We start from the raw sequence: 26,353 nt of genomic DNA on the forward strand, positions 1-26,353 counted from the left end.
CCAGTACAAGCAAGAGATAGGCAGGAAACTGCCTTGAGTTCAAGGCCCACCTGGGCGTTCTAGTAAGTTCCAGACCAGTCTGAGCTTCAGAATAAGAGCCTGGCTCAAAGAATAGAAAAAAAGGAAAAGAAAAGGTAAAAGAAAAAAACAAACAAACAAAAAACAAAAACACCTCCAAAACCAAAAAGCAAGGCAGAGCAAAACAAAAACAACAAAACAAAACAAACCCCAAACACCCATAAAGCGTGTTGGGTGTGAGACCTGAAAGCTCTGCAGCAGAACGCAGATAAAAAGCTGGGAGGCACCCCACAAGAAGACCATCAAGGCTGGAGGATCCGAACTCAGGGGGGCCTGCACAAACTGCTGTACCAACCAAGGACAATGCATGCAGTAAACCTAGACCCCCTGTTCAGATCTAGCCAATGGACAGCACATTCTCCACGGTCGTGGGGAGAGCAGGGACTGACGCTGACATGAACCCTGGTACCCACTGTTTGATCACTTTCCCTTGGTGGGGGAGGCCTGGCGGGGGGGGGGCACTCGGATGAAGGGGATGCAGGCTATCTGGATGAGACCTGATAGGCTGTGGTCATATGGTGGGGGAGGAGGTCCCCTCCTGTCAGAGGTCTAGGGGAGGGGAACAGGATGAAAGGGGTGAGGTGGGGAACGGGGAAGATACAAGTGAGGAGATAACAATCGGGATGTAATCTGAATAAGCTGTAATTTAAAAAAGGAAATATAAATGGTAAAAAAAAGAAAGAGACTATGACTAGAAGCAAAACAAGCAAACAAAACACAGCAGGGAGGCAGGGGTCTGGAGAAATGGCTCAACAGTTTAGAGTATGTACTGATCTTATAAGGGACATAAATTTGGTTCCAGGTACATCAATCAGTTCACAAACACCTGTAACTCCAGCTCCATGGGATTGGACACCTTCTTTTGGTTCCTGCGCGTGCGCGCACACACACACACACACACACACACACACACACACTCCAAATAATTTTTTTTTCCGAGACAGGGTTTCTCTGTGTAGCCTTGACTGTCCTGGACTCACTTTGTAGACCAGGCTGGCCTCGAACTCACAGCGATCCGCCTGCCTCTGCCTCCCAAGTGCTAGGATTAAAGGCGTGCGCCACCACCGCCTGGCTCCAAATAAATATTTTAAAATTTAAAAACAAAAATGTCAGACTTCGGGGCTGGAGAGATGGCTCAGAGGCTAAGAGAACTGACTGCTCTTCCAGAAGTCCTGAGTTCAATTCCCAGCAACCACATGGTGGCTCACAACCATCTATAATGTGATCTGATGCCCTTTTCTGGCCTGCAGGTGTACATGCAGGCAGAGTACTGTATACAAAATAAATAAATAAATAAATAAATATTTAAAAAAAATTTTTTTTCAGACTTCGTCCACATTTGAGGAGTTCTCAGGCTGTTAACGGCACGTCAGTTTTAGAAGACAGTTGGGAAATTGCTCTTTCCTGGGAAGCCTAAGATGGCCACAGGGAATACATTCCCACATTCCCACTGTGGGGCCTCCTCTCAGGGGGTGCGCTGGCCCTCTGCCAGCACGCCTCCAAGTACTAGGGAATGGTACATAACCCTGCACATGGAGTGTTTCACCATCCTTTTCTACCTCCAAATAGTATTTTTTTTTCCCAAGACAGGGTTTCTCTGTGTAGCCTTGGCTGTCCTAGACTTCCTTTATAGACCAGGCTGGCCTTGAACTCACAGCGATCCACCTGCCTCTGTCTCCCCGCGTGCTGGGATTAAAGGCATGCGCCACTATGCCCAGCTTTCCAAATAGTATTTTAACAGATTGACAAGCTTCTCCACATGCCTATAAGAAGTTATATCAGGAAAGAAAAAGACACAAAGAGGACATGGGAGAACAAAAGTAGAAAGGCAACGTGGTTCATATTCAAAGAGAGATAAGACATTTAACATGTAAAATGAGGTAGGGTGTGTCTTTGTGGTTTTGAGCTACTGTAACAAAATGCCTTGGGCTGGATGGCTTATTGACAACCGAAGTTTGTTTCTCACCCAAGATCAAAGTACTGGTGGTATGTGTTGTCTGTCGCCTGGCTCCACTTTTTGGTTCGTAGGTAATATGCAGCTGTCTGGAGTCTCTCTCATCAGGTCACCAATCCAAATCATGGGGGGTCCACCTACCATCACCCAGTCACTTGCTGTACTAGTCACATGGCTGAATGTGACCAAATGCCTGATGAGTGGAAACCTGAGGAAAAACTTATTTAGGCTTATAGTTCCAGGGGACACAATGCATATTATGGCGGAGGAGGCATGGCATCTTAAGCCAGAGGCAGCTGGTCACATTCTGGCCACAGTCAGGAAGCGGAGACCTACGAATGCTGGTGTTTGTCTTGGCTTTACTCACAGTTCGGGACCTCTGGCCACATGATGGTGCCAGCCACATTTAACCTTACCAGGAAACTCCCTCACAGGCATGCCCAGAGGTGTGTTTCAAAGGGGATTCTGAATCGGGTATCTAGTTGATTTACTGGGCCGGCTGCAGAGATGGCCTTAAAATCAAGTACTGCCACACCTGGACAAATGCTACTTTGTTTTTGTTTTTGTTCTGTTGTTTTGTTTTAACACTGGGTTTCTCTGTGTAACAGCTCTGGATGTGCTGGACTTACTCTGTAGACCAGGCCGTCTTTGAACTCAGAGATCTGCCTGACTCTGCCTCCTGAGTGCTGGGATTAAAGACATGGATCACCCACTGACCAACCAAATGCAACTTTTTAATAGAAATGTTGACATCCCGTGGAATTAATAATAATAATAATAATAATAATAATAATAATAATAATAATAATTTAAAATGGGTGTGATGACACTTACTTGTGATCCTACCAACCAAGAGGCTGAGGCAGGGGGTTTGTTGTGAGTCTGGGGCCAGCCTGGGCTACATAGGAAGTTCCAGGTCAGATGTGATACTAGCAGGAGTAGGGAAGGACTCACCCAAGTGACGTGAAGTAAGTGCGTAGTATATTATGTATCCTCTGCCTGTGAGGAACCATGAATAATTCCTGCTTATTGGCAGGACTATTTGTCTGCAGTGATATGGATTAGTTATTCTGAAATAATTCTCAGTGTGTGCTGTACCACAGAGCAGTTAAGCGCAGAAGTAAATTATGAATAACGGAGACAGACTTTGCATTACTAGGGGAGGGAGCAGCACGCGTGGAAATACCTTGTGGTATTACACTGGAATCAGAGAGATGGGCAGGAATTCCCAATGCAGGCATCCTGTGACTACTTAGGAAACTTTGCTTGTTTAGAAATACACTCTGGGGTATTTAGAAGTAAAGGGGCATAGCATTTACGTCTGATTGGAAAGTGTCTTAGGAGGAAAGAAAGTAATAATTGGGTTATAGGGGAGAAAGAAAAGGATGAGAGAGGATTGTAGGGAAACATGAGCAAAGTACATTTGTATAGATATGAACTTTTGAAAGAATATTTTTTAAGTGTTGGAGGAGAGAGGATGGAAGGATGCAATGAAAATGTTCATATTTGGGAACTCTAGAGGTTCAGATATATTTTTTTTCCAGGACGGGTTTCTCTATGTAGACCAGGGTGTCCTCAAACTCAGAGATTGAGATTAAAAAGCATATACCATCAATGACCAGCTATATAAAGTTTTTTTTTTAACTTCCATTCTCACCACTCTTCTGTGAAGCTGAAATTTCATTTTTTTTTTTTTAAACAATGCTGCCTGACGTCGGATGGTGGTGGTGCACGCTTTTAATCCCAGCACTTGGATCTCTAGCAGTTGGAGGCCAGCCTGGTCTAAAAAGACAGTTCTAGGATAGACAGAGAAACCCTGTCTCAAAAAACCAAAAAGAAAAAAGAAAGGAAGGAAGGAAGAAAAAAAAGAGAGAGAGAAAGCCTTAATTCGTAGCTCAGGCTGGCCTGGGACATGCTATACAGACGAGACTGGCCTCCAATTTAAAGGTCTTCCTACTTTCGTTTTGCAAGAGCTGCCATAACAGATAGATACCACCATAACCGGCCTTTAATTATTTAAAACTAAATGGATGGGCCTGATGACTCACACTGTAATTTCAGTGCTCAGAAGTCACAGACAGGAGCCTATGGTCATCCTCTGCGACATAGTGAGTTCAAGGCCAGCCTTGGTCACGTAAGGCCCCCCCCCCAAAATAAACAGCTCTGTCAACTTGATAAGGAAGGGCAGTTTGGCTGAGGAAGGACATCAGGTAATGAACCTTGTTGTAGTAACTGCCACAAGGATAGAGCGCAGATAGTTTGGGAGTTGGGTAGGAGGAAAGGTACAGAGATGTGGAGTGTGAGGTCCTTAAATTAAGTTCCAAGGATGAGAGGACATTGACAAGGCAGTTGCATCTCCTGGTCTCATCGTCCAAGGTGCCTGAAGCTTCCAGAGATGCAAGAAGGGTTGAAACAGGTATATGCTGGGTGGGCGGCGATCTCCTTGGGCTCCGGGGCTTCCCCTTTCAAGACCTGAGGCTCCTGGGTGTCCCCGTTGGAAGCTCTTAGTTCCCCAAGGGCGCAAGGCTACCTACCCGAGGCCCCATGCCCTGGGGAACAGGCCCTGCTTCCTGACAGCCGGGGAGGCTACAGCAGTCTCGGTAAACCAACCAAGAAGGGAAAGTCCAGCGGGTGATGTGTCAAGCCGCGGACACGGCTGACTTATTTGGACTCGGTGGTTAAATTACTCAGGCTCAGCCGTGGGCCACTGAGCATCTCCAACAAGTGGCCCCGTGACACTGCACCGCCCGCGAGGAGCAGGCCGTGGCGCCCCCTCGAGGGCCGGCTGGAAACAGCGACGACTGGGGGATGGCTGGCACTACGTCGCCCTCTCGCTACACACATTTCACCCTGGGAGAGGGGTAGTCGGCGCTGCGAAATGGGGAGGGGCCACGCTGTCAGGGGAGGAGCTAGGGCAGATGGGCAGGCCCTTCTTGGGGCGGGGTCAGTGCTTGGAGGAGGAAAGAGTGCGGTTAGGGGGCGGGGCAATGACCGAGAGGCGGGGAGTCGCATTCTGTGGGCGGGGCCGGCGGGGCATGCGTGACTAGGCGTGGTGCGGCGGCGCGATGCGCATGCGCCCTAGGATCGCCGTGGGAGCGGGAGGGCGGCCGAAGGGCCTGTCCGGGTGAGGGTGGAAGGATGGAACCGTCGGGGCCAGGCAGGGGTGGAGGAGGAAGGTCTTGATCGCTGGGGAGGGGCGGATGTGAGAGGGGGTGTTTGCGGCGGAAGCAGAGGGGACGTCGGGGGCGGGATGTCTCCTGAGAACGACGCCGGCCTTTCCGGTTGCTCCCCGGGGAGAAGAGGCGAACCCTGAGTTCCGGGGAGGCCCCTATTCACTCACCCGAGCGGAGACTGGGTGGTGTCTGCAGGGGCCGAGTCCGAAGTACAAGTTGCTATGGGCAACCAGCTAGCATGTCTGATGAAACCCAGTTTGCGTAGGATGTTCTGGTTATAGACCCGTAGAAACCTAGGCGCCCTGATCGGTGCAGTGACTCTACGATGCTTCCCTGCATCCTTCCTTCGGCGTCACCATCCTCATTGGACTAGGATCTGACCTTCCACTCTGTCTTTTTTATTAGGGTGAAAGCGCCCTTCACAACCCTTTGCCAGACATGCCTGTCCTTAAAAAAACCTAAGTGGGAAACAGCAGCTGGAGGTTTCTCTTTTATAAAGGTAGGGAGACCGCGGGGGGTGGGGTGGGGGAAAGGCACATTTTTTGCTTTAATTTCATCCTGTAAAACTAAAATCTCAGCCCAGATGTATAGTATTGAGATTGAGTTACAGTCACAACTTAGTCTATAGAGGCCTTTTTAGTCTGTGCCACCCTCTTGAGCTTCAGAATTCAGGAGTTAAGTGAGCATAGGCGTTAGCTTCAAATTGAAAAAAAAAATCAGGTCTTAGTAAACTGAAAAACACAGAGAAACCAAACCAAACCAAACCAAACCAAGAAACTGAAAAGGCCCTTTATTTAACTAGAAAACACAGACTGACTAGACAGAAATTTTAATCTTTTTTTTTTTTCTAACTCGAAAAGCCTCGTGGTGGAACACCTGCTCGACCCGGTCCGTGGAAGAATGGAAGTGCCACGTAGGGACTCGATATGAATGGAAAAGACCCGTCACCGTGAGTCTGGCACCTCAGAGGTTAGTCATCTTTATGTCATTCCCAGAGTTTCATAACTGACACGGTAAGCTTAAGAGGCTGAGCTTAAGTTGCCAACCTACAGTTAACTGACAGAACTGGGCATTTATGTTACTTCTCTTTTTTTTATTATTGAGTCTCCTTGAGGAACACTGGAAGAGATGAGTTTAGGTGGCCCAAGTGAGTCAGTTCAGAATATTGTGGTTATTGTCAAGTGACAGAGAATGTTGGTCATCACGTTAGGCTCTCAGGGTTACCACTAGTTTGTTTTTTTTTTTCCTTTGCTTTTGTATGATTTTTAGTGTCTTGTTTTTGAAACATGCCTCTGCCTCCTGAATGCTGGGTTTACAGGTGTCCCCACCATGCCCAACTTACCAATAGCTTTTAGGGTGGAAGCAACAGGTTCTATGGGAGATGAAAGAGTGGATTTAATAATTTCCCTTCTAAGCTGAGCGTGGTGGTGCACACATTTAACCCCAGCCCTCGGGAGGCAGAGAGAGGCAGGTGGATCTCTGTGAGTTCAAGGCCAGCCTTGTCTACAAGTCTAGGACAGCCAGAGCTGTTATACAGAGAAACCTCGCCTCATAAAAAACAAAAACCAAACCAAACAAACAAACAAAAAACCCTTCTAATTCCTTAGGTACTCTTCACCAATAGGACGTGGGGAAACTTGTCCTAAGTGTGACATTTGAAGACTTTAGCGACAGGTCATTTATTCCTGAGAGAAGCATGATGTTTTTGAAGGACAGGTCATCCCTGCTACAGATGAAAGAATTTTATTTGCGCTTTTTTTTTTTTTTGAGACAGGGTTTCTCTGTGTAGCCTTGGCTGTCCTCGACTGGCTTTGTAGACCAGGCTGGCCTCGAACTCACAGCCATCCTCCTCCCTCTGCTACCAGAGTGCTGAGATTAAAGGCGTGAGCCACTATGCCCGGCTAGGAATTTTATATCAGTCTTCTTGTGATCTTTTTCCCCCCTTTTTGTTTGACAGATGCAGGTGCTACAGCACTCTGAGCACACGCTGAAAACAGCTCTCATCTCAAAGAACCCAGGGCTTGTGTCGCAGTATGAGAAGTTCAGTGCCGGGGAACAGCGTTTGCTGAACGAAGCTTTCCAGCCATCCAGTAACCTGTTTGGGCCCATTACTGTGCATTCACAGTCAGATTGGATCACCTCCCACCCTGAGGCTCCCCAAGACTTCGAACAGTTTTTCAGGAATCCCTACAGGAAGGCGCCATGTCCAGAGAAACAAATTATCTACATACAGTCCATTGGTTTGTGCTGGGAATGTGAGGGCGCGGGCTTGACTCTCCTGTGGTGCCACTGCTGGGGAGATCGGGAATTGGGCTGGTGACCTAATTCAAACCAGCAAGTTTTAATCCATCCCGCCCCCTCCCCCTGCCCCACCCCCCAGTGCTGGGAATTGAACCGAGGGCTCTATGCATCCTAGGTATTATATCATATGTGATAATTAAAACTGTTGTTATTCTGTGTATGGTGTGGGAGGAGGCACACGTGCTGTATCGAGTATGGCAAGGGACAGGTGATGTGGAGTTGTTTCTCTGCTTCCGGTGAGATTGTCGGGTCTGTAGAGTGAGCACCTTCCCCTGCGGAGCCATCTACTTGGCCCTGTGAATGATAGCTAGTGACGCCTGTCCCAGTGGGAGGAGTTTTGTAGCCAAGCCGACTTAACAGGGAAATTCTTATCTTTTGACTTCCTGTTGTCGGCAATGACTGCTTAAGATGTACTTAGGCTTTATAGTGGATTCTGTTTCTGCTTGCGGACAGTTTATAGAGTAAGGTGAAGCGTTATTCCCGCCCTTTTGAAGTCTGTCTTAATCTCCCGCCCCTCCCCCATCCCACAGGCTCGCTAGGCAACACCAGAGTTATCAGTGAAGAGTATGTTAAATGGCTCAAGGGCTACTGTGAAGCGTTTTTCTATGGATTGACGGTAAAGTTCTTAGACCCAATTCCAGTCTCTGCAACGAAGTGTTCCTTTAGAGTGAACGAGCACACACAAAACCTACAGATTCATGCAGGTCAGTGAAGCACCTTTGCAGTTGGGATGTAGCGGAAAGGGCGTATGTGTGCAAGTAGATACTATACATGAGTTTCTTTGTAAATAGGGCATATCCTGGCATTCTTGAAAAAGAAGAAACCCACAGATGCCTTCTGCATCGTGGGGATCACCATGATCGATCTCTACCCACGGGATTCCTGGAATTTTGTCTTTGGACAGGCCTCTTTGACAGACGGTATTCCTTTTTGATACTGTTTTGATATTGGTCAGCTTGAGAGTATTTGAAGTTATACAAAGAGCAAGGGGGGCCGGGGGATGGGGGTGGGGGTCCAACCAGTAATATTTTCAGTATTTAGAGCTGGCATTTTCCGTGGGTGTGATGCATGCCATAGTGGGAAGTGTGCTTTGAAAGACTGATGGAGTGGATCCTCTTCAGGGGGCCACGTACTCCCTACCTGACCTTGACCGCCATTTGGAGAGAGCTTGGGTAACAGTTCCTATCCATAAGCAATGCGTGAGATGCCTGAGACACACACAGGCATTCACCTCAGCAGATGGGGAGTTTGAGTTATGAAGCAGCAGTTATTGAACACCTTACAAAGAGTTGCGCTATTATTAACACATGTAAAACTCTTGCTAATTCTGTGTGTGAGTGTGTGTATGTGTGCGTGTGTACGTGCGTGCAAATGCATGCTCACATGTGCATAAGGGTGCATGCACAGTACATGCCATTGAATCCAGGCCTGGTTCAAGGCAAGGGCTCTTATACTGAGTTACATGCATCCCTAGTTCTTGCTGGTTGATTTTGCACTTTTGATCTAGCACAGATGGAATAGCCACACACTAATTTATATTCGTACACATTTTCTTTTCAACCTGCACATGGCTTTATTTTTTTCTTTAAAAAATTTAGGATGTAGCTTACTCGGTGCTTGCCTAGAGAGCCGTCTTTGGGCTACACGTGGAAACGTAGCCCTATAATCGGAGCGCTTGGAAGGTGAAGGCAAGAGGGTCAGGAGTGTAAGATCTGCCTGGGCTACAAATACCCTGTCCAGAACAGCCCAACCAAACAGAAACAGCCACAGAAAGAAACCAATGTTCTTGCTGGGCACGGGGGCACATGTGATTTCAGCACTGGGGAGGCAGAGGAAGGAAGATCGTAGTTTGAGGCTAGCCTGAGCTATCTAGCATTATTACCCATCAGAAAGGAAGGAAGGAAGGAAGAAGAGAAAATGACAACAAAGAGAGAGCCACCCTAAACCTTGACTGGGGACATACTAATCTTTAATGCATTAGAAACTGCCTGACAATATAAGAAAGGGTCTGAAAGTGAGCCAGTTTCTTCCTTTTTCTTTTCTTTCCTTTCCCCCCATTTCTCAACTTTGTTCTCGTTTCCCCTAGTTTTTGCTCTTCTCTAACTTTACGCACGTGCACGCGCGCGCGCGCGCGCGCGCGCACACACACACACACACACGCATGCGTGGATGAGGCAGTGAGCACCAAGAGCTGGAGGTAGCTGACGGTAGCCTGGACGTTTGCCAGGCTGAGGCTTTGGAGCAGGGGGTTCCCCTACAGATGTTTGTGTTAGACGTGGGGCTGGGTCGATGTTCTGTCATGCCTCTATCCGCAGCACTCCATCCCTCGAGTCCTCAGTCTCACCCTGGATTCCCTCAGCATGCCCTTCTGGAGTCAGGGTTACAGTCCTGCTGTATGTTTTTATCGGATGTCCCCTTTTATTAACATGATAGAAACAAAAACATTAAGAACAAATGCAGAGCAATTTATCCAGTGACCTAGATACCACTAGTTCATTTTTTAAAAATATGCGTTTGAGAGGAGTGGGCGAAGAAACATTACCCAAACTGTTTCTATTTTATTTATTTTTTTGTTGGGGGGAGGGGTGTAAGTTTTAAACATATTCTATGACATAAAGCAAGACATGTCAGGGTAACAGTTGATCTGACATGAAATGAGTGTATTTACCACAAGAGGCCTGGTTTTCTTCAAGATTAAAGATTATATTTTAAACAGAGACACATTTAAAATGGTCTGGCTGAAGGGATCACGTGTAGTAAGCTCACACATGCATGATTAGATTTGCTTTTTCTTCAGGAATATTCTTTCCCTAAATTTCAAGTATCAGCCTTCAGTTCCTGAGGGTGATCAAGTTGGATTGGCCAGAGTTACTGTGACTTTCCTTATTTACAAATAGACGTTTCATGAGCTCAGTGGTAGGAGGCTTGCCTGGTGTGCACAGTCAGGGCCCCGGCTCTGCTCCATCCATAGGTGTTTTGTGTGCTTGAGTCTCTCTGGGCTTGAGCCCTAGTAACTAACACACACACATTCATTAACAGTCGTGCCATGTCGGTGAGCAGAGTTGTGAGATAGCTCTTGGGCCAGGAGTTAGGTGTCAGAACGTTCTCCACTCTCACAGAGAGGGCAGGTACACCTCTGCCACCGCACACAGGAAGTCGGTCACCAGCCTCTTGAGAGAGTTGTCAGCACTTTTAAAAGGAAGTAGGGGCCGGAGAAGAGGCTTTTCTCTTTAAAGACAGAGTCTCCAGACAGGGAGAGCCAGAACCTTGACTGTGTGAGTAGGGGTCTGCCCATGTATGCTGTATGGGAAAATCGTTGCTGTTTATCTTGGCTCTCTTGGAGTACTTGTCTTGGACTAGCTCTGAGTGAAGTCTTCTTTTTAGGAGAAACTCTGTGAAACTTCCAGTTTCAACCATCTTTTGATGTACGTGTGTGTGTGTGTGTGTGTGTGTGTGTGTGTGTGTGTGTGTGTGTATATTTATTTATTTATTTATTTAGCATATCTTTTTTAGGTTTTTCGAGACAGGGTTTCTCTGTGTAACAATCCTGGCTGTCTGGACTTGCTTTTGTAGACCAGGCTGGCCTTGAACTCATAGCAATCCTCCTGCCTCTGCCTCCCAAGTGCTGGGATTAAAGTCATGAGCCACCACACCCGGCTTATTAGCATATCTTTTTTGTTTGTTTGTTTTTTGAGACAAGGTCTCTCTGTGTAGCCTTGGCTGTCCTGGAACTTACTTTGTAGACCAGGCTGACCTGGAACTCACAGTGATCCACCTACCTCTGCCTTCTGAGTGCTGGGATGAAAGGCGTGCGCTACCACGCCTGGCTTTATTAGCATATCTTAGTTATGTGTAATAGTGGGATTCATTATGCCTTATTTACCCACGTATATAATGTGCTTAGCTCATGCTCACCTCCACATCCTCTGTTCCTCTCTCAGGTGCCGTTTTCACTCCTGTTGATTCCTTTTCTCTTAAATAGTTCCCTCCTATTCTCACCCACAGTGCGTGCGTGTGCGCGCGTGAGTGTGTGTGTGTGTGTGTGTGTGTGTGTGTGTGTACACGTATGGTCATTTACTGGAGCTTGACTGAGGGGTTAAGAAGCACAAGCACCTCAGCTGTGGCTACCTCAGTGAAGAAAATGTCTTCTCCGTCCTCCAGCAGCTCCTCAGGGAGCGGCCTGCACCTGGTGAGCAGGGGCAGTTAGTTGCAGGTAGCCTTCTTGATAGGGAAGTCTGGGACAAAAGTTCTTTGTGTGAGCAGATGTTTTAAGTATTTCCAGTGGTTCCAGTGGAATCCGTCCAGGTGTGCACTGACTGACAGATGTCTGAGCAGACTTGCTTGGTCTTTGCCTTTTGTATCTTACCCAGCAATTGCCTGACCTCTCTTGTAGGTGTGGGGATATTCAGCTTTGCCAGGTATGGCAAGGATTTCTACAGCTCAAGATACGAAGGCAGAGTGAAGACTCCACAACGAACATCTTCCAGTGACTATTCCATCTTTGATAACTATTACAACCCTGAAATCACTAGTATTCTGCTGCGGCGATCCTGTAAGGTAAGGTGCTTAGAAGAATCTTCCTTTATTTTTTTATGTTTAGATAGAAGCTTTACCTTCCCCAGGACTCTTTGTACCCCTTAGAACTATGTGTTCAAAGGGCCCCTCTGTGCTTGTCACTGTCACCTAGTGTGCTCCTTAGCATGCAAATCAGCTTACTGTTCTGCTGCCTCAGCCGTGAGTACAGGGATGACAGGCATGCACCACCACGTTTTGACAGTCACAGGTCATGGTCCTGTCATCTAGTGGGTAGAACCCACTTGTGAAGGTTCCCACACATGGAATCTGCCAGCCAGCAAACACATCAGCTGCACCAAAGGGGAAACCTTGGTCCAGGGGAAGTAACGAAACAACCATTGTTAACTGTAGATCTAGGTACAAGTTTTGCTGATGGTGGTAATGGTGTTGATTCTTATAAATCTGTTTCTTGGAGAAAAAGCAACAGCAAAAACCCAACTAAAACTGTTGTATAATTGCTGATGGTAGTGCCATAAGCAGCAATGTAAATGTCTTGCAGACTTTAACCCATGAGATTGGACACATCTTTGGACTGCGACACTGCCAGTGGCTTGCGTGCTTAATGCAAGGCTCCAATCACTTGGAGGAATCTGACCGGCGTCCTCTAAACCTTTGTCCTATCTGCTTACGCAAGCTGCAGTGTGCCATTGGCTTCAATATTGTGGAGAGATACAAAGTAAGTGGGGAGGGGTGCAAAGATGGGGGAAGTGGTAAACTACATCACAAACGACATTTCTATTAGGCCTTTTAGAGCTATGATTTCTCAGAGGAAATTAGGTAAAGATAAGCAGGAAACTGTGGTTTTTTAAAAAAAGTAAACAGGGCAGGTAAGATGGCTCAGTGGGTAGATCCTTGCCTGCCTTGCCACGAAGGCATGAGGAGCAGAGAGTGGGTCCCTAGAACCCACAGAAGGGCTCCTCTTTAATCTTAGAGCGTGGGATGTGGAAAGAGAGTCCCAGAAGCAAACTGGCTAGCCAGAGTAGCAAGCTTTGGGGTCGTCGAGAGAAAAACCCTGTTTTACTGTTAAGGAAACAAACACTGGAGGTCAACCTTGGTCGTAGACATACACACACTGAACATACATGCTATATGTAAAAACAAAACATGCAGAGAAATGCCCCCTTTAAACCCTTTAATTTAGGGTGGAAGAGATAGCTCCTCAATAAAGGTGCCTTGTGCCCAACCCGCAGCCCCTGCAGTGTTAAGACAGTGAAATCTTATAGTCCGTGGTGGAAGGAGACACTGACTGCTGCAGACTGCCCTCCGCTCCTGCTGTGGCATCCCTCCCTCTCAGCAATGGCAGTGCATCCCAAAAAAGTACAAAAGTTCTCTCATGATGGCTCACACCTGTAATCCCAACACTCAGGAAGCTGAGGCAGAAGGATTGCCCTTAATGTGAAGCCAGCTTGGGTTACATATGAGTTCCAGGACAGCCTGGTCTCTAGGTTGAGACCCTGTTTCAAAAGGAACAATAAACAAACTTTAGTTTGGGGCTGAAGCGTTGGTTCAGCCATTGAGAGCACCTGCTGCTCTTGCAAAGGACCTGAGTTTGGTTCCCAGTATCCATATGGTGACTTACAATTACATGTGACTCCAGTTCCAAGGAATGCAGCACCCTCTTAAACTCAGAGGGCACCAGACGTACATGTGGTGCGTGTGTGTGTGTGTGTGTGTGTGTGTGTGTGTGTGTGTGTGTGTGTAGATAGAACATGCCTAAAGATAAAACAAAGTGAAAGAAAAGAAGCTTTCATTTGACAATGACTGCCTTTTTAAAAGATGTGTCTACGTGTGCCTGTGTGTGTATATACGCCCTCTGAGGCCAGAAGGGCTTGTCTGGTTCCTTGGAGTTACAAGCATTTGTGAGTCACTGATGTGGCTCTGATGCTGGGCTCCAAACCCAGATCCTCTGATAGAGCAGTAAGTGCTCTTAACTACTGAACCATCTCTCCATCCCAGATAATGACTGTCTTACTCTTAGAATTCAACGAAAAACAGTACAAGACACATTTCTCTGATTTTTGTCCAGTTGGGTTAGGAGGGCTTGATTCTGCAGAGCAGGAATCGTACTGACTTGTGTGGTGGAGTTCCTTCGTATAAGCATGTAACTGTGGCTGTACTTTCCCAGATATGTGACAGACACACTGGTCTGTTAGAAAAGGATGGATATGTTTAAGAAGGAAGAGTGAAGATTCTCAATAGGACGCATCCCCGTGGTACCTGTGGTCTACCTGCTCGTGCAGGGACAGCACTTGATACACTTAGGTCAGCTTTCGCCTTTGAGCGTAGTTACGTTTACGTGCACATGCCCACTAGCTAAAAGCACAGCACAGTGCCTGCCTTATGGGATATTAAGCAAATTGAAAAAAGAAATTATAAGTATCTTGTCATCCTGAAATAGTGTAAGAATTAGTATAGTTTTGTTTTTGTTTGTTGTTGTTTTTTGAGGTAGAGGGGGGGTTCCGTGCCATAACCCAGGCTGGTCTGGAATTCACTATGTAACCCAAGGTAGCTATGAAGCTGTGGAAGTCGCCCTGGCTCAGCCTGTTCTGACTGTTGAGATCATAGACCTGAGGAGCCCAGCTCCCTGTGTCCTTTTGAGAACCGTTACTTCTCTATATTGTTGGTCCGTGCTGTTTCACTAGGGGTCACTCATGTCTCCTACTCCTAAGTTACTCCATCAAATGCAGCCTGGTCACAGTGACACAAACCACAGATTAGAAAACCCAACTCCAGTGCCAGCCACCTCGCCTGAGACTGTTTACTGTTACTGCTTTGTTTTTGAGACAAGGTTTCTCTGTGTAGTCCTGTGATTCGTTAAAATGCAGTGTTTGTGTATTTTTAAGGCACTGCTGAGGTGGATTGACGACGAGCCTAGCGATGCATCCAGAACAACTCCGAAAAATAGTTCTGAGCATGTGAACTTGCAGAAACCTGTGGAAGCCTTTAAGGACTGGAGAGAATGGATAGTAAGATGCATTGCTGTTCTCGAGAAATAAGGACTTTCAGCCGGGCGTGGTGGTGCACGCCTTTAATCCCAGCACTCGGGAGGCAGAGGCAGGCGGATCGCTGTGAGTTCGAGGCCAGCCTGGTCTACAAAGTGAGTCCAGGACAGCCAAGGCTACACAGAGAAACCCTGTCTCGAAAACAAAAAAACAAAAAACAAAGCAAAACAAAAAAAAGAAATTAAAAAAAAGAAAAAGAAAAAGAAGGACTTTCAGACAGGAGTCAGGGAGGTAAGGACTGGTCTAGGTGTTTATGAGTAGAGGCTTCCCTGGAACAAGCCATCTGCTGAGTGTGCTGAGACCGCCTAACAGACCAGAACTTCTCTGAAACCCCCTGCACCGGAACCCGGTTCTCGAAGAAGATGGAACCCTTGCTGCCCTTCTCTCCTGTCTCACTTGCTGGTCTGTGGCAGTGAGCACATCTTTTCCACGCTTCCAATAGGATTAGGTGAAGCCAGGGGTAAATAAATAAATACTTTAAAAATCACTGTGTGGCCCTAGGAGTGAACCGACACTTTTCCAGGGTTGCTTTTGCTTTGAGGTGAGGCGCTTCCCCTGTGAGTCACCAGGGCTGCAAGCTTGCACAGGCTGTCATCCTTGCTGTCTGCAGCCTCTGCTTCTGACCCATGGGTGCCCTTTGTTGTTTCCTGGCCATTTTTGAGCCTGTCCCTGAGGGAAGCAATGGCTTACATCACTTCTCAGCAGTGATCCTTCCAGCAGCTGCTGCTGGTGGGGCTATAACACATTCTCAGCTGTAACTTGTGTGTCATGTCTGAGGGCCTTTGTAGCTAACTAGTAATGGTGCTTACACATTTATTCTGTAGGGATAGGTGGCACTGAAGTTTATTCTTACAATGTTTTGCCCACTTAATTGCTTTGTGACGTGTTTGAATAAGGAGTGTGACTACCTGTCAGGATGCCAAGATGCCTGTGGTGGCCTGTCAGCCTTGGCATCAGTCAGTTGCTCTGGTAGTGAGCAGGTTGACAAATTCAGGGTCAACAAATCTGTAAGATCAGTTAGAAGCTAATGTTATTCATGCCGGTGATATGGTGGCTTGTTCTACTTTATCCATACTTGTAGTACTGGTTTTTGTTTGGTCGATGCTTTTCTTTGAGACAGGGTCTCTTTATGCAGCCTTGGCTAGCCAGGAACTTGCTGTATAGACCAGGCTGGCTTTAAACTCACAGAGATCCCCTGCCTTCTTCCTCCCAAGAGCTGGGACTAAAGGTGCCTGGTGATACTGGGGTTAGACCCAGAGCCTTGTGCGTGCTTAGCACTCTACAGCTGAGCAGCATCCTTGGCCCCCAGTTTCCTACTTTATCTTTAAGGTAAGGCTTAAATTCCTTCCTTTCTCTTACTCATTTATTTATTTAACAGTGGGGCAGGGTGGGAAGGTCGAGGATGAGGGACAATCTCAGGTATAACTCGTCACCAGGCCGGCATGCAGGGAGCCTTGGATCCACCTGACTGTTCCCTAGCCCGCACCCGGTGGGTGCTGGGTATCACACTTGGGCCTCTCCTTACAGGGCAAGCGCTTTACTGACTGAGCTATTTCCAGCTCTCTTTTTCCATTTGAAATCTAATTTCTTTCATTGTTGTAACTTACACAGTATAATTAAAAGCACTCTGACAACCAAACCAGTGGTTTTCCTTGGATATGCTTTCTTGGTTAAACTTTTAAATCAGTTTTGAAAATGGCAGCTTGTCATTGGCACCAATTGGAGACTGTTCCTGGTATGATGAAAAGAAGCAGAAGGCTTTCACAGGTTTTATTTATGAAGTTTAATTCATCCTTGGCTGATTACTCTTAATTATTCTCTGTTTTTCTACATTTTCTCTAATTTTCCTAGCAGGTAAAATCAGTTCTCCTGTGGGTCAGTGTTAGTCATTAACCTAGAATGGAGATTTGCCTGGGTTAAAAAATTGGGAATTACAATATCTGGACAAGATAAAAAGTCCATTGGAGCCTGCTCTGCGAAGGAGCCAGGGAAAAAAGATCTTTTTGGAAGCATTTACTCTTGATGAAAACGGGACTGAATGGCTAAATCTTATGCATCAAGTATTTATTAAGCAGCCTTAAGTGACATTATAACAAATTAGGTTGCATACACTTTGGGAAATTTTTTTTTAGGATTAACTTAATATAATTAAGGGCTGGTGAGATGGCTCAGCAGGTGAGGGCATCTGCCACAAGCACTATGCCTTGAGTCTGATTCCAGGGACCCACGTGGTAGAAGGAGAGCCGGCCAAGTTGTCCTCTGATGCAGTGCTTGCTAGTAAGGGGCGGAGGGAGGGGGAGGGGGAAAAGAGATTGAGGAATATGTGTAATTTACTGCAACTCGAGCTCAGTGGTAAAGTGTCTTTTCCCCAGGAAGCACGAGAGCCTGGGCACAGTGCTCAGCCACATGCAAACTACGTTAGCGAGGGATTCAAGCATCTGCACGTGCTAAATGAACGCGGGATTAAACTACTGATGAGAATCATTTCCAGAAATGAGTCTGAAATACCATTTGCTTATGTCACAATTCCTATGCTTTGGGTTCAACAGTTACACCCCTCAAGGGACTTTATCCCTCCCCCTACACAGAGAGGGAGGGAGGGAGAGAGAGAAGGATCAAATGTTGATAGTAAACGAAAACTTAAGAGAGATGGCTGAACAGAAGCAATGGGCAAGGATTTTTGTCCAGTTTGTGTTTGTTCCTACGTCATCTCATTCCTACTGGTTCTTTGGGAGCAGGTCTCACAGTGTAGTCCAGGCTGGCCTTGAGCTGGTGCCCTTCTGTCTCAGTGCCTCTCCAGGGCTGGGATCCCAAAAGTGCTCCTGACTTTTCTTTCTTTCTTTCTTTCTTTCTTTCTTTCTTTCTTTCTTTCTTTTTTTCTTTCTTTGTTTCTTTCTCTTTCTTTCTTTTTTCTTTCTTTCTGACCTTTCTTTCTTTTTTCTTTCATTCTGACCTTTCTTTCTTTTTATTTTACGTGCATTGTGTTTTGCCTGCATCTATGTGTGAGGGTGTCAGATCTTGGAGTTACAGACAGTGAGCTGCCATGTGGGTGCTGGGAATTGAACCCTCCGGGTCCTTTGGAAAAGCAGTCAGTGCTCTTAACCTTGGAGCCATCTCTCCAGCCCCCTGCCTTGTTTTTCGAAGCATATATTTCTCTGGCACAGGGCTTTGACTCATCTCCAACCCCCGAAAGGAACAAAGGGTCCGGGTTGTAGGTTGTTTCCACTCGGACGCCCCGGTGATAAAATCCAAACAGGCAGTGGCAGGACTGCTAAAGCCGGCGACCCGGCCCTTCCCTGGCAGGAAGCTCGTCGCTGTCCGCAGCTGCTCCCTGGGAGTCCAGCTGCCAGTGACGGGCGACACCTGTGGCCGCCCCTGGGAGGAGAGTGGAGTCCGCAGCTTGGCCTGCAGGCGTCGTGTCAGAAACCCAGGTAAACTTGACACACCCCACTGGGGGGAGGTCCCGGCCACCCGGACTCCCATGGCGGGGCCTTGGACTGTCTGAATGGCAGGGCACCTGAGCCAGGGTGGGGGTGGAGAGGGCAGGTGGGCAGATGGGGGTGCGGGGGGTAGGGGGTGCGGGGGTTGGGGTAGAGTGGAATCAGGTCTGCTTTACAGCACTTGGAAAGCTCTTCCGCCAAAAGTTGGAATATCAGCGCTGGGGGTGTAACCCAGTGGTAGCCCTCTGGCGTACAAGTTCGTGGGTTTAACACCCGCCTTCCCCCGAGTGCACCAACCCTGGCACCGCCAAAAAACTAGAGTCTTAGTCATCTTCTGGATTATTTTATCTGGAGCAACTCTGTTCAGTGGAAAAGCACCACAAGTCAGGCATGTAATTTTAACTCGTCTAGAAGCCCCTCTGACAAACGGGAAAAGTGGCAGCTGGAATTCCATTTCAGTAACATTTATTCCCTTGCCACCCAAATGCCATCTCAACAGTAATCACTAAGAGCTGAGAGAGTTTGGTTTTTTTTAATAACTTGCTTTTCTTACCAAGTCTTCAAAAACCTTATCTGACACCTCAGCTTTAGCTGGCCGTCCCGTGTGACTATGGTACTGTGATGGACAGCACAGCTCCGTATTATGAACTAGGATCTTGGGCATTCACTACCATTCCTGATTTGGAGGTTTTAATTAATTAACTAATTAATTAATTAATTAAAATGTATGCTCTCTTCTCACTGACAAGGGCCTGGCACTTCCTTGGGATGTATTTCACGTTGGGAAAGCAGATTGTGAAGTTCCAAATGTGAAAAATGTCTAGTCTTAAACTGGGGGGGAGAGAGACTCCACAGGGCTCCTCTGAGTATCAGAAGTTACGAAAAACGTTGGCAACTGTGAAAGGTTTCTAGCTGTGCAGTTAGGGCTAGAGATATAAACGCATCAGTGGTTAGGAGTACTGGCCGCTCTTGCAGAGGACCTGGATTTGATTCGCTGCATCCACATGGTGGCCCACAACCATCTGTCACTCCAGTTCCAGGGACTCCAACGCCTCCTGAGTGCCCACTGCACTCTGAAGCAAGGCTCTCCCGTGCCGCAGTCAGCCAGCACATGCAGAAGATCTGCAGGACATGGTCCCTAGCTCAGCCTTTCTCAGCCACTGCTAAGGGTACATCTTCCTCAGTAGACTCCAGGGTGGTATGAATCTAGAGCTGCCCTGTTATGTGGTACAAATAACACACACAGGCAAAATATTCATACTTAAAACTATCTTTAGAAAAATAGAAATAAAAAATAACAACAACCCCCCTCCAAAAAAAAAAAACCAAAACAAAACTATCTTTAAAAGTAAAAGTACAATGACCAAAAATGCATTCCAAATCAAACGTATAGTGAACTGAGGTGTTTCTGGCAGGGCGCGTCTGTGTCACACTGCATCCTCGAGGCTGAACACACAACATACACAATGCACCGTACATGCCATCGGAATACACATCTCCAGCGAAAACTGCCCCTGACCCCTCAGCTGAGATTCCAGACTGTCCTGGGCTAAGAAACGCAATGTTTTTAGTGTATACAAGGTCTTCTGCTCCATTAGAAACATCACGGTTTAATTGTAGAAAACAGCTAATATTTTTTATAGTCATTCCTTCGCGTGTATCAAGTTTATAGATTTTCTTATGTTGCAGTGTTTCCTTTTAGAAGTTTCCATTTGAGTTGCTGACTTCAGTTTCATTAAAAAAAAAAAGTATGATGAAATTTGGCTTGAGATTAGGACACAACTTCTGATGTCTCAAGTGGCCCTAAATAGACTTCTATTACTTTATACTGGGTTTTTTTTATGAGAAGTTACATTTTCAGCACTGACGATTTTTTAAAAATCAGACTTATAAGCTGTGGAAAATGTTGAAGATATTGTATTTTACATTATCAGATGCTTAGCCCTGATCATCCCTATCCTTGTGTGTATGTGTCTGTGTGCGTGTGCATGTATGTGTGTCTGTGTGTGTGTGTGTGTGTGTGTGTGTGTGTGTGTGTGCACATGCTAGGGATCAAACCCAGGCCTTTATGCATGGTAAGTGCTCTACCATAGCTCCACCCCCAGTCCAAAATTTAATTCTTTATATAAAAAGAAATAACTACATCCAGCCCATTAGTATGCAAATTTGCTTTACTCTTTAATAAATGATAAAATCATATATGGATCATTCATATATGTATTTCTAACCCCAAAGAATCATTTTTAAAGTAAGTTTATGATTTATCAGTAAATACTTGACTACATCCTGTTTTGTTTACCTACATACCTGGGGCCACAAAAATTTCTCAAGCAAAGGAAAGAGGTCACAAGTGGAAAAAGTTTAAGATGCCCTGATTCAGCGGATGTAGACATAAGCCTGCAGCAGCTGTGTAAATGTATGACATTTAAGGCAGTGGTAAAAACTGGACCTGATTCAGGTTGTTCTACTGTCAAGGTATGTGTTGCTTTCAGGTGTGACCTTGTGTGAGTAAACACTGACAGCTAGAAACCAAGCACTGTTTTCCAGGTTGTTCACACAGGGGCTTATGGGATTAAGCTTTTCTTCAACTTCTTTCTTAATCAAGTAGGGGCCATCTGGGGTGGGCAAAAATATAAAATAAAATAAATAGAAATTTTTTTAAAAAAATCAGAGGAATCAGTCTGAAGACTTCTGCCTTAGCGGAGGAATAATAGAGTCAGGAAAGCACCCGCTGTTGGCTGAGGCATTTAGAAAGGAAACCAGGCTCATGAGGTGAAGGTGCCTGCTTCCAAGCCTGATGTCCCCTGTTTGATCCCTGGGTTATCTTCTGGCTTCCATCTATGCGCTGTAGTACAACATGGCACACATGTATGTACACACACACACACACACACACACTACATCATCATCATCATCATCACCATCACACACATGAAGAGAATTAGCCTATGGTTATCCTTCAGTGATAGAGCGCATGTCTAGCATTTGTGAAGCCCTTGAGCTTCATTTCTAGCACCCCCCCCACACACACAGAGAGAGAGAGAGAGAGAGAGAGAGAGAGAGAGAGAGAGAGAGAGAGAGAGAGAGAAGCCGCATTGATATTTCATTTGTTTCTCTGCAGTACTGGGAGACTGAGCGCAGGTCTTTCTGTGTGTTAGGCAAGTGCTCTACCACTGAGCTACATACCCAGCTCAACCGTGCATTGCAAAATAGTTCGTGGGGGAAGGACTTGGAATGCTGTGAACACAAAGACCAAGCCTGGGATGGTAGATAGGCCAATTCCTTTGATTTGACCTCACTGCCCCTTGTGTACGTGTGCAGAAGGGATCACACTGAGCCCCGTAACCACGTTCCGTCTCCATGTGTGAATGCACATCTGTTGGGCTCCAGGTGTGGGTGTATCCCCCCCCCCCCCCCCCCCGCAGTCCCAGGATTTGTGAAGCTATAGTGGAAGAACAGAGAAAGCCCTGGGCCAGTTTGGGCTGCACGGCTGTGGGGGCAAGGTGGGTAGGAGCACACACATGGATGGGGGCCAGGCGAGGTTAGGAGGAAATCGGAATCCATTTGCGTATCTACTTAGCCTCTGTTAGTCTCTGCTCATGGATCAATCAGTGTTTGGTCCTTTCAGCCAACATGCCATGTACCATACATGCTCTTGCTCGGCACTTCGAGCCCTGTCTTCTGGTCTTGGAATGGCAGTGGTTTCTGTGCACAAGGTTTTCAGCCCACCAAGAAATTCGCAGTAACGCCAGACTCATGGGCTGTCACTGTAAATAGATGCTGTCTTCAAAACTCCACGCAGCAAAGGGGTTTGCCAATCACTGAAAACTAATAAAAGTCATTCGTTCACATGTTTAGTCTCTTAATATTTTAATACCAGGTACCATGTGCTAGCCTTTGTCAAACCCTTCGGGATATAGCAGTGAAGAAAAAAAGATTAAAAAAAAAAAGCTTCCCTAAGAATAGAAGCAAATTCATTTGGGGTTGAGGGTTGAGATGGAGTCTCATGTAGTTCAGGAAGACCTGAACTTGCTGTAGTCAAGGATGACTTTGAACTGATCCTACATGTATATGCCACCACGTCTGGTTCTATGTGGTACTAGGGAATTGAACTCTGGGCTTCCTGCATGGTAGGTGAGCCCTCTACCAAGTGAACCATGTCCCTCGGTCCCAAATATTCTTTTGCGTAGGACAGTTGGAAACGCCTCCATAGTGCTGGCATGTGGAACATTAAAGGATACGCCATATGCACATTGAAGGGCAGGATGTACCAGGCACAGACACCCTCAAGTGCTGACGGTTATAACAACAGGGAACAGTAAGAAATGACAGGGGCTGGAGGGATGGCTCTGTGAGTGCACATGGCAGCTCACAACCGTGTGTAGCTCCAGTACCAGCGAATCTGATGCCCTCTTCTGGCTTCTTTGGGCTCTGCATGCCTGTGGTGCACAGACAGACATTCGGGCAAAAACACCCATAGAAATGAGGGGGTTGGGAGAGTAGGGTGGGGAACTGACCAGAGGCCAGCATAGTTGGACCAAGGAGGGGGGGGGGGGAATAATAGCATCGTGTGGTCATCTAGGGCATGTCCTTGAAGAGTTGTGGCTGCTCGGTGGGGATTTAAGGAGGTGTCTGCATGTGGCTGACAAACCAGCTGGAAGATTACTGCTACAATGCAGTGAAGATGCCATTAGCTTGGATCACAGAGGGAAGCAGAGACGACAGTGCAGCCAGGTCCTGGATATATTTAGAAGGTAGAGCCAGGTGTCAGGGCTCAAGCCTGTAATCCCAGCCTCTAGGAGGTGCAGGCAGGAGGATCAGGTCAAGGTCATCCTTGCCATGTAGTGAGTTCGAGGCTAGCCTGAGCTCTGGGAGATGGACCATCTCCCAGAATAACCCCCCCAACACACACACACACACAAACAAAAAGAACCACAAACCAAAACCCAGTAGCTCTGATGGGATTTACAGAGATAGCAAAGGCCGCTGTTGTTTAGTAGTTGCTCTGAGTAAGACGAGGCTGTAGTTTATCAGCAAAGACAAGACTAAAGACGACACAGCCAACAGACAGGCGGGTCTTTATCCAAGGAAGGAAGTTACTAGGCTATTTAACATGGTTGTCTTCTTGAGCGACTGGAAAGGCAAAGCGTGACATAAACGCGTGGCCCAAATTGTGTTCACTCACAATAGTCTTTGGCGATGCATTCTGTTGTCTGATTTCCTCTCCAAGGACTCCATAAATACTGAAATAATCTTCATTTGGATCTTAATTTTTAGTTTTTGCATGAAAACCCAAACTGCTAGTTTCTGGCCACTGTTGTTGTCTTTAGAAGCGTTATAAAAATGAACACCAGGGGGACCTAGTCTCCTTCCTGTGCCTGGGTAGATGGCCCATCTATTGGATGTGGTGGACCTGGTTTAAGAGACCAGTCCTTTAGATAAGGACAGCCTCTCTCACCTCAGTGTTCGGTTTTTCTGTAGGAGGGACCCAGCCTGTAATGCGTCTGGATTGCTTTTATGTGGCCTGATTTTAATGACTGTTTTAAATTTCAAAGCAATAGCTTCTAAACTCTAGATTGCTTATCAGTGAACTCGGAAAATGTGGGAGCTTTTGAATTAAGGATCAGGACAGACATCAGAAGTTCAAGGCTGCCCTTGGCTGCGTAGTGTGTTCAAGGCCATCCCCGGCAGATCAGAGGGAGGGAGAAAATGAATTACTATGATTCTGGGTTTTAGTTTTCTTTGGACAATACCTCTAAGGTGACTTGAATTCAGTCTGTTGAAACTCAGACTTAGGATGTAATTTACACTGTCACCACATATAAATAAGTGCCCCCGAAGCCACACACTGCTGGAGAATACATTGATACCTGTGTGGCTGGCAATGTAGCTCAGTTGGTAGAGTGCCTGCCTCGGGTGTACCACGTCCTGGGTTTGATCCCCCAACACAGCTAGCTGGGCACAGTAACCATGCCTATAACTCTAGCACTTAGGATGCAGCAGCTGGCGGAGTAAATGTGTAAGGCCATCCTTTGCTGACCTTAGTCAGCTGAGGGCTAGGCTGGGCTGCATAAGACTCTGCTTTCGGGGCTAGAGAGATGGCTCAGTGGTTAAGAGCGCTGCCTGCTCTTCCAGAGGTCCTGAGTTCAATTCCCAGCAACCACATGGTGGCTCACAACCATCTATAATGTGATCTGATGCCCTCTTCTGCAGATAAAGCACTAATATACAATAAATAAATAAATCTTAAAAAGAAGACTCTGCTTTCAAAAAACAAACAAACACAAAAACAAAAACAAAAAAACCAAACCCCCAAAACATGACCTTAACAACTAGACAAAGGCACACAGCCTACATTTGTACAGAAAAGACATGTTATATATACAAGGACAGGAAGTGATGAACTAAAAAGAGTAATCATGGAAATTAAAAGCCATTAATTCATTAATGCATTGGCAATTATTATGAGCTTGCCTATCTTTGACACCTATGATCTGAAAATTACTTTGATGAGGGGCTGGAGAGACGGCTCAGTAGTTAAGAGCACTGGCTGTTCTACCAGAGGACCTGTTATAGGCTAGGCTCAAAACCAAAAATATAAGATTTCATTTGCTGGGTGGTAGTGATGCATGCCTTTAAAACTCGGGAGCTAGAGGCAAGCTGATCTCTGAGTTCAAGACTTAGCCTGGTCTACAGAGCAAGTTCCAAGACAGCCAAGGCAGCACAGAGAAACCCTGTCTTGAAAAAGAAAAAGAAAAAGAAAATAATAACAAAGATTAGTTTTATTTTCAATTATGTATGTGTGTGTGTGCGTGTGTGCGCGTGCATGCGGATGAGTGGCAGTGCCTGAAATGTCCAGAAGAGGATGTCAGATGGCCCCAGAGCTGTACTTACTGTCAGTTGTGAGCTGCCCCACTTGGGTGCTGGGAACTGAACATAGGTTCTTTGCAAGAGTGATGAGCAATCCCTCCAATACTTATTTTAATAGATTATGAGCTAAAAAATGCCTTAACATTCCCCCCAAATCAAATATTTTACATATGATAATTTTTATGAAATTCAAACTTCTGCATCTGTGATAAATTATTGAAGGCAACTATGCCCCTTCATTAATCGTCGTGACTGCTTCAGACCTACAATGGCAACTGAATAGTTTTGGCAGAACCCTTATGGTAAGAAAAGCCTCAAGGCCGGGTGTGGTGGCACACGCCTGTAATCCCAGCACTCGGGAGGCAGAGGCTGGCGGATCACTGCGAGGCCAGCCTGGTCTACAAAGTGAGTCCAGGACAGCAAAGGCCACACAGAGAAACCCTGTCTCAAAAGAACCAAAAAAAAAAAAAAAAAAGAAAGAAAAAAAAAGAAAAAGAAAAAGAAAAGCCTTAAGAATTTACTATCTGGACCTTTGTGGTAGAAGGGTGCCAGCCCTTGGCATTGAGTATGTGTGCTGTTTACTTAGAGATTTAGTGTTCCGAACAGGTGTGTGCTTATACAGTACCCGTCAGCATGCTCAAAAAACCAGGGTTCAACCCCCAGCCCCACAGAAATCAAGGTGGTGGCTCCTGCCTGTAATCCCAGCACTTGGGAGGTGGAGACAGGAGGATCAGAGGTTTAAGGTCATCCTTGGCTATGTAGTGATTTCAAGGTCGGCCTGGGCCACGTGAGACCCCGTCTCGAAAACAAACAGGAAGCAAGAGAGCACGTGGAGCAACACAGGAAGTGTGAAAGGTTCCTGGGGCTTTCTGTAACTGAGTTTAGCTAGTTGTATCAGCTGCCAGTCACTGTGGCAACATGGCTGAGGTAAATATCTCCGTCCAGAGCTTACCCTCAATA

General features: G+C 46.5%; 2 protein-coding genes across 4 annotated transcripts in view; both read left to right on the forward strand.

Moving 5' to 3' along the window:
* Positions 1-5,051: 5,051 nt before the first annotated feature.
* On the forward strand, positions 5,052-16,722 carry AMZ2 (archaelysin family metallopeptidase 2). Its single transcript, XM_084751408.1, has 9 exons — positions 5,052-5,156; positions 5,611-5,704; positions 6,066-6,174; positions 7,163-7,445; positions 8,037-8,210; positions 8,298-8,426; positions 11,900-12,063; positions 12,581-12,757; positions 14,925-16,722. The coding sequence occupies exons 3-9, from the start codon at positions 6,136-6,138 to the stop codon at positions 15,075-15,077; spliced, it is 1,119 nt and encodes a 372-aa protein (XP_084607534.1). The 5' UTR covers positions 5,052-5,156; positions 5,611-5,704; positions 6,066-6,135; the 3' UTR covers positions 15,078-16,722.
* Positions 16,723-18,257: 1,535 nt separating this feature from the next.
* The window catches only part of ARSG (arylsulfatase G), a 149,066-nt gene continuing 140,970 nt past the window's right edge, over positions 18,258-26,353 (forward strand). The window contains exon 1 of one of the 3 annotated variants that reach the window (XM_084751397.1): positions 18,258-18,514. The gene's annotated coding sequence lies outside the window, so the exon portion shown is untranslated. The remainder of the gene's footprint in view (positions 18,515-26,353) is intronic. The other 2 variants (XR_014773370.1, XM_084751395.1) reach the window with 2 other exon arrangements.

This window comes from Acomys minous (assembly GCF_964271855.1).
Source record: "Acomys minous genome assembly, chromosome: 12".
In the NCBI taxonomy this organism is placed as follows: domain Eukaryota; kingdom Metazoa; phylum Chordata; class Mammalia; order Rodentia; family Muridae; genus Acomys; species Acomys minous.